Raw genomic sequence first — 14193 nt, 5'->3', positions numbered from 1 at the left:
TCGCACCCTTTTGGTCAAACACTCCAATCAGAAGCATTTTAGGTCAAGAGTCAAAGCACAGCATGTGTTCAGACCTCTATTGTCCAAATACAAGGTCTTTCAGACAGACCCTCACGCCTTTGTGGACATGATTATATACTGGTCGGAAGCATTTCAGGTCAAGAGTAGAAATACTGCAAGCGTTCATACATCTATTGTTCTAGCTAGTGCAAAGACTTTCCTGCAAACTCTAATACCTTTTTGGACAAATATTGGTCGTTAGCATTTCTGGTCGAGAGCAAAAACTCGGCATGATTCCCGTTGCAGAGCTCAGTCAGGAATCCAACAGGGCTTCTAGAAGCAGGTCGAAGTACTTGAGTGCCCTTACATCTCATAAATGACCGTTATTCTGTGTCAGTAAAAGTCGGTAGTAGGCTACCCTTTCAAACTGGAGTGAAATTGACTGGCCACAAGCTGCGTTTATAGTGTCAACTTACTTGTGTCAAAAATCTGATCAACCTAGTATTGAGCGGGGCAATAAAGTGTTGCGACGTAATACCTAGTATATAAAGCGTCCACTGATTCTGACGGGTCAGATTGACCACTGCTGCCTAGGAGAACGTTACAATCTCAGGTTCATTAGTCCGTTCACACTTTCTGTGCCGCCAGAAAAAAAGTCTAACAGGACCTTCGTTTCATTCCCGACTTTGCTTCAAACGCTAAATGTCTGGGTCGACCTGATCGAATCTATCGTCACACCGTTGTAATTACACCATAGATGTGTGCCTGTACGAGCGTGTGTGTGGAGGCCTACATGCATAGCTTGTGCTAGGAACGTTTTCCACGTCAGTGAGTGTCAACTGGAAACTTTTAAGATCAGAACTATTTGCTTTATTGAACTGTTTAGACATCCATTCACGGATTTCTGGCAAAATGTTACCGCCGATCAAAAGTCGAAAGGTAATGTTTTTAATCACATCGCATTGTTTGTCCTCAAGTAATGAAGACGGTGTTTGTTTGTTTTTTTGTTTGTATGTCTTTTTGTTTGTTTGTGTGTTTGTTTGTTTGTTTGTCAGCTTGTTTGTGAAGATAGACGTTTTACTGTCTCCGTTTGGCAGACATTTGGAGATTTTTGGCTAATGCAGCTTGATTATTTGGCTGGTTAGTTTCTTTTTCGTCTGTTTGATTAGTGTGTTTTTTTATATTTGACGACCGATTGTTTTGACTTTAAAACATCTGGGATGAATAGGAGCCTTGCATAAGCCTTACAAACAGTATGTTAAATAGACGGGCACTGTGGCGGGGTGGTAAGACGTCAGCCGAGGGTTCGAATCCCGGCCCGGCCGCCTGGTGGGTTAAGTGTGGAGATTTTTCCGATCTCCCAGGTCAACTAATGTGCGGACCTGCTAGTGGCTTATCCCCCTTCGTGTGTACACAAGACCAAGTGCGCACGGACAACTGATCCTGTAATCCATGTCAGACTGAGTTCGGTGGGTTATAGAAACACGAAAATACCCAGCATGCTTCCTCCGAAAGCGGCGTATGGCTGCCTAAATGGCGGGGTAAAAACGGTCATACACGTAAAAGTCCACTCGTGCAAAAACATGAGTGTACGTGGGAGTTTCAGCCCACGAACGCAGAAAAAGAAGAAGTATGTTAAATAAATGCAAGTGGTAAATTTTTTCAGAGCATGGCAGTCTTACGTTTTTTTCTGAAAATAAGCTATTTGTTCGGCTTCGTTTAATTTCACAAGGTTCAAACTGATAAGGTTGATTCATGGTCTTATTTTCACGCAAAAACTGAGGGGTAATTCGATGACCACCGCAAGCGCCATGTTTACACTTTCATTTGGCACAACAAAGTAAAAATATCTTTGACAAACACTCAAAGAAATCTAATACCCATGCGGCACTCGCCACTTGCTTATGGCGGAGTCACACCGAGACAACGCACGGCCAGCGCACTGAAAATTAATCAAACATGGAAAATAATGATCAGTGCGTCGTTGTGTGACCGCGGTTTTGTAGAATCACATTTTTGTGCATGCTCAAAAAATCCCAACGCACACAGCGAATGACAACGAATGCGTAGCGTTGGTCTAGCGCGCTCGACGAACGGCGAGTAACGCATATTGACGCACACCCAGCGAACGACAACGCATCCAGGTTTCCCAATTGCTTCGTTTCCGGCCGATTTATGTGGAGCACGTGATGCGCACAAAAAAATATTGGCGGTCTAGAAGTGTCGTCTGCGCAATGATCGCGGCGGCTTTCTTGACCGCCAAGGACGACCACGCACGTTGTGAGACGTCATTCGTTAGACCTCAATAGGCCAAAATCGCAATTTTTCGCGATATTTTCAGTGCGCTGGCCGTGCGTCGTCTTGGTGTGACTCCGCCATTAGGCTGAAAACGTCTCTCTTGTTTTCTTCACTTCTCTGCATTCTTTGTTTCGACATTGGTCGATTTGTTCATTTATGATTTATTTACCATGCTTTCTTCCTGTCGGCGAGCGTATGAATGGGGTTGACATTGACAGAGAGATTTTGCCGAAGGAGGTTCCACTGGGTGCTGCGATTATACGCACGATATCGGCGCGGATGCTGTGATTATACGTACGGAATCGTGCAAGAGGATTACAAGCGGTGCAATATCGTACATCACAGAGACGGGATAACACGTCAAGTGGTGCATTATTGAGCGAGCAATTGTGCGTATTGGTTACTGCATGTTACTGGGATAATGGAAAGTTTCGGTTGAGATAACTTTGCATGGTTGTGTGTGTGTGTGTGTGTGTGTGTGTGTGTGTGTGTGTGTGTGTGTGTGTGTGTCCGAACTCTCCCCCCGTGTACACTACATTGGGTGTGCACGTTAAAGATCCCACGATTGACAAAAGGGTCTTTCCTGGCAAAATTGCTTAGGCACAGTTAATAATTGTCTACCTATACCCGTGTGACTTGGAATAATAGGCCGTGAAAGGTAAATATGCGCCGAAATGGCTGCAATCTACTGGCCTTATATAAAATTCCATCTCACACGGCATCATTGCAGAGCGCCTAGAACTGTACCCACGGAATATGCGCGATATAAGACTCATTGATTGATTGATTGATTGTGTTTCGACGGTGTGTAAGTGTATGTGTGTGTGTGTTAGTCTCTCTCTCTCTCTCTCTCTCTCTCTCTCTCTCTCTCTCTCTCTCTCTCTCTCTCTCTCTCTCTCTCTCTCTCTCTCTCTCTCTCTCTCTCTCTCTCTCTCTCTCTCTGTAAGTTGGTGTGACTGCGAGGGGAGTGAGAGTCAGAGTGAGAGAGTGAGGGGGGGGGGAGACAAAGAGATAGGCGGGAGGGGGGGTGTGGAGGGGCAGAGACAGAAACAAAGCAATAGCGTGCATGCTCGCAGACGTCATGAGCGGTTCTTCAAAATTAATCCTCTTGACAAGAAAAAAAATAAAAATTCTCACGAAAATAATATACAGAATTTATCATTTCAAATATACTGTTCAAAAAAAGAAACGCATAGTTGCTACTTGCCAAATTTGTTTTATTTTTCGAAAAAATTAACAGAAAATCCAATATTTAGATTATTTGTTTGAAATTTGGTATGGACACAGTTGAATGCACACACAGTTCATTTGCATCTTCAAATCAATCAGTCAATCAATACGATTGGGTGCCGAGGCTGTCAAGTCAGTAGGGGGTGTGACTGCCTTGAGCAGCAACAACTGCCCTGCACCTTCTGGGCATGGACTGGATCAGATGCCGGATATCTTGCTGTGGGATGGTGTCCCACTCCTCCTGAAGTGCCTGCAATAGATCGCGGTGATTTGCCGGCGCTTCTTCTCGCCTGCGCACACGTCTGTCCAATTCATCCCAGAGGTGTTCTATCGGGTTCATGTCTGGCGACATGGATGGCCAGGGAAGCACCTGGACATGGTGGTCGGTGAGGAACTGGGTGGTGAGTCGTGCTGTGTGCGGGCGAGCGTTGTCCTGCTGGAATATGGCATCCTGGTCAGCCAGAAGAGGAAGGGCGTGTGGGCGCAGAATTTTCTCCACGTATCGCTGGGCAGTTATGCGCCCTTGGACGTGCACCAGGGTGCTCCTTCCAGCGGTATTGATCGCCCCCCACACCATGACGCCTCCACCACCATGAACGGGTGCCTCATCCACACAGTTGGGCGCGTAACGTTCGTTTACTCTCCGGTAGACCCTCCTCCGACCATCATGTCGCTGGAGCAGGAAGTAGGACTCGTCGCTGAATCACACGTGTCTCCAGTGATTCCGGACGGTCCAGCGAAGGTGCTGGTTGCCCCACTGCACTCGGTTCTGGCGATGGCGGCGGGTGAGGACAGCTCATCTGTGAGGTCTGCGAGCTCTCAAACCAGCTTCATGCAGGCGGTTCCGCACGGTCTGGTCCGATAATGGGTGTGGCCCGGGGAGAGCCTGGACAGAAGATGAGGCCGACAGGAAACGATTCCGGAGGTGGCGGAGCCGTATGAAGCGGTCGTGAGCAGCAGTTGTCGCCCTTGGTCTTCCCGCTCGTGGCAAGTCAGCAACGGAGCCAGTGGCTTGAAACCTGACCCACAGTCTACTGATGGTGCTCTGGGACACGTGGAAGTGCCTGGCGATTGCACTTTGACTTTGGCCTGCTTGTAAACGACCCAATGCAATTTGGCGGTCTTCTCTGCTCAATCGGGCCATCTTTCGTCGCTGAATTGTCGTCTGATTTCTTTGTGGCGAACAATCCGCTTTTATGGGTTTTGGAAGACATGGTGAGAGCTCAATATTCCCCGAGTTTCACGAGATTACACTGAAGCATGACGAGTGGTCATGCCAAATGAGCAATTTTGACATTGTAGCCACTGATAACGCATGCGTCACGTGCAGAGCTCACTTGTGGCAATGGACGAAAGGTCGACGACCAGATAAACATTTTCTGCAGTTTGGTGGATATCCTTGTAGCCATATAACTAAATTAACCAAATATTACAAGCTATGCGTTTCTTTTTTTGAACAGTATAGATTTAGCTGACCGTGTCAAGGGTATTATTCACACTTGACGGTCACTCCATCTGGTTCAGAAGCGCAGCGAGGTGGAACGGAGGTCAACATCTGTGACAAGGTCAAGGACCAAAATCGGACACTTTGACCCCCCACAGAGACAAAAAAACCACTGTTTTAACACGCCGCTTTCTGGATTCGAAGAGGACTTAAAAGGTCTTACTGCTAGTATTGTTGTGACTCCTTGTGTCCGCCAGTCCTCTGATTTGGCCTTGAGTAATCTGTGCGAACGTCTTAATCCAAATATTGTTTCGACTTTCTGTACTTCTCTCTTCACTCATTTTTCTTTTATTCATTTTCATTTCATTTTCATTACTTTATTGTCCCATCGCTGGGAAATTCGGGTCGCTTCCTCCCAGTGGAAAGCTAGCAGCAACGGAGTCGCGCTACCCAGGTGTCTGCGTGTTTAGGTGTATTCAGCCACCTGCACTTATGGCAGAATGACCAAGGTCTTTTACGTGCCATTGTGATGACACGGGGGTGGGACATGGCTTCCGTCTCTGGGTCTGCACATAAAGTTGACCCGTGTCCGTCCCGGCCCGAATTCGAACCTGCGACCTTTCGATCACAAGTCCAGTGCTCCACCAACTGAGCTACCGGGCCCCCCACTGTACATTCCTTCGTCGCTGAAGTTTTGCCGTGTCTGCCATATTCTTAACAAATATTAGTTTGAATTTTCTGTGCCTTTGTTTTTCAATGGCTTTGCTTTAAGCTCTCCCTGAATATTTCGAGATTAATGTTTCTTTGCGTTCCACCATCCCCTGTCCCAATATTAGTGTGACTTTTAGTGTTGAGGTCACCGTGGGGGGTGCAGGTCTATACTGTAATGCGTTGAGTGATGGTTGCCTGACAGCTTTATTTCGTATATAACACATCGTCCACGCTATCTCTCTTTGTTCAGAAGAAGGTGTCCGGGTTTCTCAATCTTTGTCACTATTTTTTTGATTGATATTTTTGCTCTTTGGTTTCCAAAAAGTCTGCTGTAAAACTTGGTCAGCTAAGTATCTGAGAAGAAGAAAAATATCACGTTAAAATATGTTCGTTTTGAATTTAAATTATGTATTTACTTAATTTGGTGCTTCCCAAACAGTTGATAGCTAAACGGACCGTGTAGGGTTTATCTCGCCATCTCCTGCAGGGACTACGGGAAGTAGGAAAGTACTTTTTGCCTCATTGCATAATATTTTTCTTTGGTTTCTGGGTTATCGTCCCTTACAAGTAAACTCAAACATTAAAAATTGCCTCTTTATAAAGAAGATAATGATTTGTACGTTAGACTGAAGATGAGACAATATGGTAAAAAGATTGTTGGGGCTGTTTTAGTAAATACTTGACGATCGTAATTTAACGAGATAATATTGTACAAAGAGTTAACTATATTGTCCAGTTTTAGAAAATACTTGACGATAGCAATTTAACGAGATACTATTGTACGAAGAGTTAACTATAATTAGTGTCCAGCAACTCAAACATTAAAAATTGCCTCTTTATAAAGAAGATAATGATTTGTACGTTAGACTGAAGATGAGACAATATGGTAAAAAGATTGTTGGGGCTGTTTTAGTAAATACTTGACCATCACAATTTAACGAGATAATATCGTACAAAGAGTTAACTATATTGTCCAGTTTTAGAAAATACTTGACGATAGCAATTTAACGAGATACTATTGTACGAAGAGTTAACTATGATTAGTGTCCAGCTTTAGTACATACTTGACCATCACAATTTAACGAGATAATATCGTACAAAGAGTTAACTGTTTTGTCAAGTTTTACTAAATACTTGACGATCGCAAATTTCTGTTATTTTTTCGCTTACGGGAGCGTAAACCACAGTAGTTATGTTGCAGCGTCAACCACAGTAGTTATGTTGCAGCGTCAACCACAGTAGTTATGTTGCAGCGTCAACCACAGTAGTTATGTTGCAGCGTCAACCACAGTAGTTATGTTGCAGCGTCAACCACAGTAGTTATGTTGCAGCGTCAACCACAGTAGTTATGTTGCAGCGTCAACCACAGTAGTTATGTTGCAGCGTCAACCACAGTAGTTATGTTGCAGCGTCAACCACAGTAGTTATGTTGCAGCGTCAACCACAGTAGTTATGTTGCAGCGTCAACCACAGTAGTTATGTTGCAGCGTAAACCACAGTAGTTATGTTGCAGCGTCAACCGATACATCGCACAAATGTAATGCATTGATAGCTGGCTTAGCTCTCAATCCTCATCCCGTTTCCTTTCACACTGTGTCCTTACCCTTTGCCACACGGGGTCGGCCCGCTATTGCGCGGGCCGCTATTGCGCGGGGCCGCTATTGCGCGAATCTTTAGGGTTAGGGTTAGGGTTAGATTCGCGCAATAGCGGCCCCGCGCAATAGCGGACCCGCGCAATAGCGGCCCAGCCCCTGCCACACTGTCCCTCCTTTTACCCCCCCCCCCCCCCTCTCTCTCTCCTTGTCCCAACTTAACACACACAAGAAATTCAGTTGATCCCAGGATCAACACGGGCCGAAACATTGACAATATCAAAGAAACAGGAAGTTGTACACCTGTTGGTACAGGTAAACAAAATAATAGTGTTGATGTGTCCTGTTAAATTGTCTTTTCGGCGTTTGTACATAAATGGGAGATAACAACTATCGCAATATCAAGGAAGAAGATTGTTGTGAAAGTAATGCAATAATGAATAAGAGCTCAATAATGAATAAGACCTATTGGCTTAACAGAAAGGAAGAAGGCTACTCTACCTTTATGGAAGTGATGCAATAATACTGGTATTGGTGACAGAAATATGTTTTCCACCAAGAAACCGATCGATCAACCAAGGAACCAAAAGACAGAGCGAGCAATAGACGTTGCAACAGGTAGGAATGGTATTGTTTTTGGTCTGAATGAGCGTCATACAGTGGCATGTCACAGTGTAGAAGGGAAAGTAGTAAAAGTAGTTATAAATAGAAATGAATGAAATCAAAGTGTATGATGCAAATAACTTTATTTAAAATTATCACTGAGTCACAAAATAATAAAGCAAGAAAGAATACAGTGTTAGTGAAACTGTTGTAAATGGCACATACACATCTTCACGAACGCCACACTTTAGTAGATAATACACGTGGCAGCGCCAATGGCAATGACTCACCGATCATGGGATCTCCTTCAGAGGTCTAACTTAAACATGTGTGTTTTGAGGGCTGTTCTAAAGGCAGATGGTGACTGGGAATCCCTAATGCTCCGGGGGATTTTCTCCCAGACAAGAGGTCCCTGGTACTTGAAGGATCTCTCAAATCTATAGTTAGTTGATTTTCTGTTTCTTTTTGGTTTACTAAGTACATTGGTATCTGTTGCAGAGCGAAGAGAGGAGAGGTTTGAATATTTTGATAACATCTCAGAGAGATAAGCAGGTCCTGTACCATGAAAGAAAGAGAAACAAATGCATGCAATTTTGTATTGAATACGACTTCTTACAGGCAGCCAGTGAAGAGATCTCAAGACAGGTGTGATGTGGTGTCTTTTGTGGGTCTTTGTGATTAATCTAGCGGAGTTGTTCTGTACTTTCTGCAGTTTTTCAATGAGATAGTCAAAAGAACCAGAAAGAAGGGCATTTCCGTAATCTAGCCTTGAAAGAACGAGAGAGCAAATGAGGGTTTTTGTAGCATCGGAAGAAAGGCAGTGGCGGATGGAGCTAATTTTTCTCAGTTCATAGTAGGCATTTCTACAGACAGTGGAGACTTGTTGTTTGAAGCAGAGAGTTTCGTCGAAGATGACACCGAGGTTTCGTACTTGAGAAGCCAACTGAATATCAGTTCCAGCTATAGAGATTTGGGCAGGAATGTGCGGACAGTGCCCATGATGTTCTTGCCACAGGCCAGACAGTCGTCGAACATCTCGGAGCACGTCTCGCACGTGATGAAGTGACCGCACGGCAGGAACGTGATCCCGCTCTCAGCCAGGTCAACCTTCTGACATGCGCGGCACACCTTCCGGTGCTTCAGCTTCCGGTTTTCCACAGCCAGGCTTTTCACTCGCTTTCTCAGCAGCTCTCGGTGAGTTTTCGTGGCGTCGCTGGACTGAAGATGTTGGGCCGGGGAGGGGGCTGGGTGGGAATGGAGTTGTGGGGGTGAAAGAGGAGAGGCTGTGGCTTTGCCATTCTCAGACGCCGGCATTTCTACTGGTGATTTACCCAATCCTGGCTCGGCCCCAGAGGTGGAAATGATGTGAGTTTGCTGTGTGGACGAGAGGGAGTCAGACGAGGTGGGCTTGTCATGGTGGCTGTGCGGCGTGTTGCGTGCTGGTGTTTCAGAAGATCCCGACATCTCTGACGGAGGGCATGTTGGGATTGGGTCAGAGTTGATGGAGGAGGAGGAGGACAGGGATGAGAAGGGGGAAGGGGAGGAGGAGGAGATGGAGGAAGAAGACGAGGGGCAGGGGGAGGAAGAAGAGGCATCAGAAGGACAGGCTTTCACCTTGGAATCAACCAACATTTCTGAGGGAGGATCCCGTGAGCCATCCTTCATCGCCTCACCCCCTGCCCCGCAGTTCCCCGCCCCCTTCAGCCCTCCCGGCTCGGCGGTGCGATGGAGCTGCTGCTGCGCCTGGTGGATCTTCAAAGCAAGCTCCCCCTGACGCTGAATATTGTCTGCGAGGTCCTGGGCTGCACGTGCTAACTGCTCGGAGTCAGTGAAGGTCATGCTGGGGTCAAGGCCGAGGCGGTGGGCGTCTATGACGAGCTGGACGATGGTCTGTGGTATATTCATGATGATTGCCACGGCTAACTTGGCAGCTTCCATGTCCTGAATGGGGTGGGCGACTGCTGTGAGGAAAGGAAGGACACGCGTTGTTATGGCAAGACTCGGTATGAGAGAGAGAGAGAGAGAGAGAGAGAGAGAGAGAGAGAGAGAGAGAGAGTGGGAAGAGATAGAGCGAGAGAGAGGGAGAGGGGGGAGAGATAGAGCGAGAGAGAGAGAGAGAGAGAGGCGAGAGATAGAGCGAGAGAGAGGGATAGGGGGAGAGATAGAGCGAGAGAGAGAGAGAGAGGGGAGAGATAGAGCGAGAGAGAAAGGGGGGGGGCGAAACTGAGATTGCACTTTATTTTACAAGGATAACGATTTAAGGCTGGGCCTTTTCTTACAATCTGTCCTTGGAGCAACAAACAAACATACAAACAAACAAACAAACACAATTTATACACAAACAGAAACTAAACAAGTCGCGTGAGGCAAAATTACAACACGAAGTCAAGCTGTCGAACTCACAGAATGAAACTGAACGCACTGCATTTGTTAGGTTCCTCAATCCCCACGAGAAGGAAATCGCTCCTTTTTCAAGTGGAAAACGAAGTGAAATTGACAAGCCAGAATAGCGCGGTAGCGTATTGCACTAAGCAGAAAAGCGACCTTTTTTGTATTCTTTTGAACTTTCTGATCTGGTTTTAATTACAACATATCATATATATATATATATTTTGAATCAGGAAATGATAAAGGATAAGATGAACACATTTTTTGATCGATTTCTTACATTTTAATTTTAGTACTAATTAACATACTTTCGTTAAATGTGATCACATTTTAAGAGTAAACATGACATATGTATATATATTTTCTGATTCAGATGCAATCAATTTTGAATCTCTTTACACAAATTTGGTTTTAATGACAACTTTAAAGAGCAAACTCATCAATTCATTTTTAAGGTTCCAAGCTGAAATGCAATACCAAATTCCGGCCTTCGTCGACAATTGCTTGACCAAAATTTCAACACAATTGGTTGGAAAATGAGAGCGTGACAGTGCCGCCTCAACTTTCACAAAGAGCCGGATATGACGTCATCAAAGACATTTCTCAAAAAAATGAAAAACAGTTCCGGTCCGGTAGTTTTCATTGAATCGCTGTACACACACACCCCAACACACAGACACACACACACACACACATACGTACACCACGACCCTCATCTCGATTCCCCCTCTATGTTAAAACATTTAACTTGACTTGACTTGACAAAACTTGACTAAGCCTAAATGTCAAAAGAGAGCGAGAGAGAGAGAGGGGGGAGCAGGGAGAGAAAGAGAGAGAGATTGAGAGAGAGAGACAGACAGACAGACAGACAGATAGACACACAGATAGACAGACACAGACAGACACACAGACAGAAAGAGAGAGAGAGAGAGGTTGAGACAGACAGACAAACAGAGAGGAAGCCTGAGACACACAGAGGCAGGCAGACAGTTAGACAGACAGACAGACAGACAGACAGACAGAAAGAGAGACAGGGAGACACAGCGAGGAAGACAGACAGACAGATAGAGTGGAGAAAGAGAGAGACACAGAGAGGAAGAAAGAGACAAAGAAGGAGAGACAGGCAGACAGTTAGACAGACAGGCAGACAGTTAGACAGACAGACAGACAGACAGACAGACAGAGAAAGTCAGAGAAAGAGAGAGACACAGAGAGGGAGAAAGAGACAAAGAAGGAGAGACAGGCAGACAGTTAGACAGACAGAGAGACAGAGAAAGTCAGAGAAAGAGAGAGACACAGAGAGGGAGAAAGAGACAAAGAAGGAGAGACAGGCAGACAGAGAGACAGAGAAAGTCAGAGAAAGAGAGAGACACAGAGAGGGAGAAAGAGACAAAGAAGGAGAGACAGGCAGACAGTTAGACAGACAGACAGACAGAGAAAGTCAGAGAAAGAGAGAGGCACACACCGACAGACACAGAGACGGACACAGCGAGACAGACAGACAGACAATCGGAGAGAGAGAAAGAGACAGACAGAAAGACACAGCCGAAGAGACACATAAACAGAGACAAAAGTGCCAAGTTTCTAAAATACCCAATTCTTATTTACCTCCATCAGAAGCAGGAAGCTTCCAATCACTTTTAGACACATCCTGTTGTTTAGTTGAATTCGGTAAAGAAAACGAGACTGCCTTCGCAGGGTGAAGACTCCCGCTCCCTGTCTTCAGCGCAGAATGAAGAGGAAACAGTGGCAGTGTTTTGGGCAGCTGAATGTAGGGATGGTGAAAATGTCCATGACTATCCACCATCTTGCGGCTTCACACTGTATTCCAGTTTGACTCACAATGGTGATGTCGCTCCCTTTTTGGTTCGCACACCGGTTGTTCAAGCCTTCTCAGTTTTTTTGAAATCGCCCTCGTCTGTAAAGTTGTCCAAAGGCAATGAATATTATGCAAGAAGACCAACACTTTATAGGAATGAATTGGAATCAGCACTGTAAAACTACAGTTTCCCGCAGTTGAATCCCGTCACTGAGTTCAAGTTAAACTTGCAAGTGTGACTATGCTAGTTCGCAATATCACATGACGCCACGTGCTCCAGATATTTCCTGTTTGAAAGGGCAGCTGAGCTATTTTCGGAACCACGTTATGCTGACTACTTAAGATGGGATAGGGGAAAGGGGGGAGATGGGATAGAGCCACTTGTTAAGTGTTTCTTGTTCACAAAAGCACTAATCAACAAGTCGCGTAAGGCGAAAATACAACATTTAGCCAAGTAGCTGTCGAACTCACAGAATGAAACTGAACGCAATGCAATGTTTCAGCAAGACCGTAGCATCGTCAGTCCACCGCTCATGGCGAAGGCAGTGAAATTGACAAGAAGAGCGGGGTAGTACATGTAGTTGCGCTGAGAAGGATAGCACGCTTTTCTGTACCTCTCTTCGTTTTAACTTTCTGAGCGTGTTTTTAATCCAAACATATCATATCTATATGTTTTTTGAATCAGGAACCGACAAGGAATAAGATGAAAGTGTTTTTAAATTGATTTCGAAAAAAAAATGTTGATAATAATTTTTATATATTTAATTTTCAGAGCTTGTTTTTAATCCAAATATAACATATGTATATGTTTTTGGAATCAGCAAATGATGGGAATAAGATGAACGTAAATTTGGATAGTTTTATAATAATTTTAGTTTTTTTTACAATTTTCAGATTTTTAATGACCAAAGTCATTAATTAAATTTTAAGCCACCAAGCTGAAATGCAATACCGAAGTCCGGGCTTCGTCGAACATTACTTGACCAAAATTTCAACCAATTTGGTTAAAAAATGAGGGCGTGACAGTGCCGCCTCAACTTTCACGAAAAGCCGGATATGACGTCATCAAAGACATTTATAAAAAAAATGAAAAAAACATATGGGGATATCATACCCAGGAACTCTCATGTCAAATTTCATAAAGATCGGTCTAGTAGTTTGGTCTGAATCGCTCTACACGCACGCACACACACACACACACATACACCACGACCCTCGTCTCGATTCCCCCCTCGATGTTAAAACATTTAGTCATAACTTGACTAAATGTAAAAAATTGCTCCAGGGGCTTGCAACGTAGTACAATATATGACCTTATGACCTTCTGGGAGAATGCAAGTTTCCAGTACAAAGGACTAAACATTTCTTACATACTTCTTGACTAAAATCTTTACAAACATTGACTATATTCTATACAAGAACCACTTAACAAGGGTAAAAGGAGAAACAGAATCCGTTAGTCGCCTCTTACGACATGCGGGGTGCAGAGAAATAAGGATGTGGAAAAGAAGACTTTTGGTAAGTGAAATAAAGGTGATGGATCCAGTCAGGTAGAAATAAGACAACAAGAAAAGAATTGGAAAACTGCAGGGAATAGTAGAGAGAGTTTTCTTGGAAGGAAATATAGGTGAAAGGACTGGTAAGACAGAAATAAGACAAAAGAAGAGAAGTAAAGGGGTGGGGTAGCTCTGTGGAAACACTCCCGCCGCGTGAAGGCGACCCCATGGGAGGAATTTCCGATAGGATGTTCAGACTGAGTAGGCTAAGCAGTTCAGAGTCATTCAGGAAATGTCTAGTTCTGTCAAAGCAAAGCTTGTAAGTGCAATAAGATAAAACAGTATAACAAATAACTGATTGCCTACTGTCAGGATCAGCAGTAAACATAGAATGATTTAATCGCTTCAAACAGGATGTTAGACCACAGGGTCTGGCTCCATAAGAAGCCTAGAAAATGAGTTCCGTTGTCCCGAAAAGGGTACAATGATTTGACATCAAATTGTCTCATGACATGGTATGTGTAGTCAGAAACAAAAATGTTCTCACATTTAGTATTGCACATTCTCTGGAAAATTGCAACATAAGGGGGGGGGGGGGGGGGGGGATAATCG

General features: G+C 44.6%; 2 protein-coding genes and 1 long non-coding RNA gene across 5 annotated transcripts in view; 2 read left to right on the top strand and 1 right to left on the bottom strand.

The window, feature by feature from the left end:
- Positions 1 to 14193, top strand: part of LOC138946507 (uncharacterized) — a 458926-nt gene that overhangs the window by 380092 nt on the left and 64641 nt on the right. The gene's annotated exons all lie outside the window — the stretch shown is intronic.
- Positions 1 to 14193, top strand: part of LOC138946311 (uncharacterized) — a 60583-nt gene that overhangs the window by 34646 nt on the left and 11744 nt on the right. The window lies entirely within an intron of this gene.
- On the bottom strand, positions 8005 to 12412 carry LOC138946355 (uncharacterized). 2 transcript variants are annotated; one of them, XM_070317937.1, is made up of 2 exons: positions 11875 to 12412; positions 8005 to 9836 (listed from the first exon to the last, which is right to left on the bottom strand). In XM_070317937.1, exons 1-2 carry the CDS (start codon positions 12071 to 12073, stop codon positions 8839 to 8841), a joined length of 1197 nt encoding a protein of 398 aa, XP_070174038.1. In that variant the 5' UTR covers positions 12074 to 12412; the 3' UTR covers positions 8005 to 8838. The 2 variants fall into 2 exon arrangements, with proteins under 2 accessions (XP_070174038.1, XP_070174032.1); XM_070317931.1 differs by having other exon boundaries at positions 8005 to 9839; positions 11875 to 12411.

The sequence above is a fragment of the Littorina saxatilis genome, linkage group LG1, assembly GCF_037325665.1.
Source record: "Littorina saxatilis isolate snail1 linkage group LG1, US_GU_Lsax_2.0, whole genome shotgun sequence".
NCBI lineage: Eukaryota > Metazoa > Mollusca > Gastropoda > Littorinimorpha > Littorinidae > Littorina > Littorina saxatilis.
This window is presented reverse-complemented; position numbering and strand designations above follow the sequence as displayed.

Coding starts and splice junctions, on each gene's coding strand:
- LOC138946355 (XM_070317931.1), bottom strand. CDS start 12,073: ATGGTGGATAGTCATGGACATTTTCACCATCCCTACATTCAGCTGCCC. Junction 9,840..11,874: donor GCTTCCTGCTTCTGATGGAG/GTAAATAAGAAT, acceptor CTTTCCTCACAG/CAGTCGCCCACCCCATTCAG.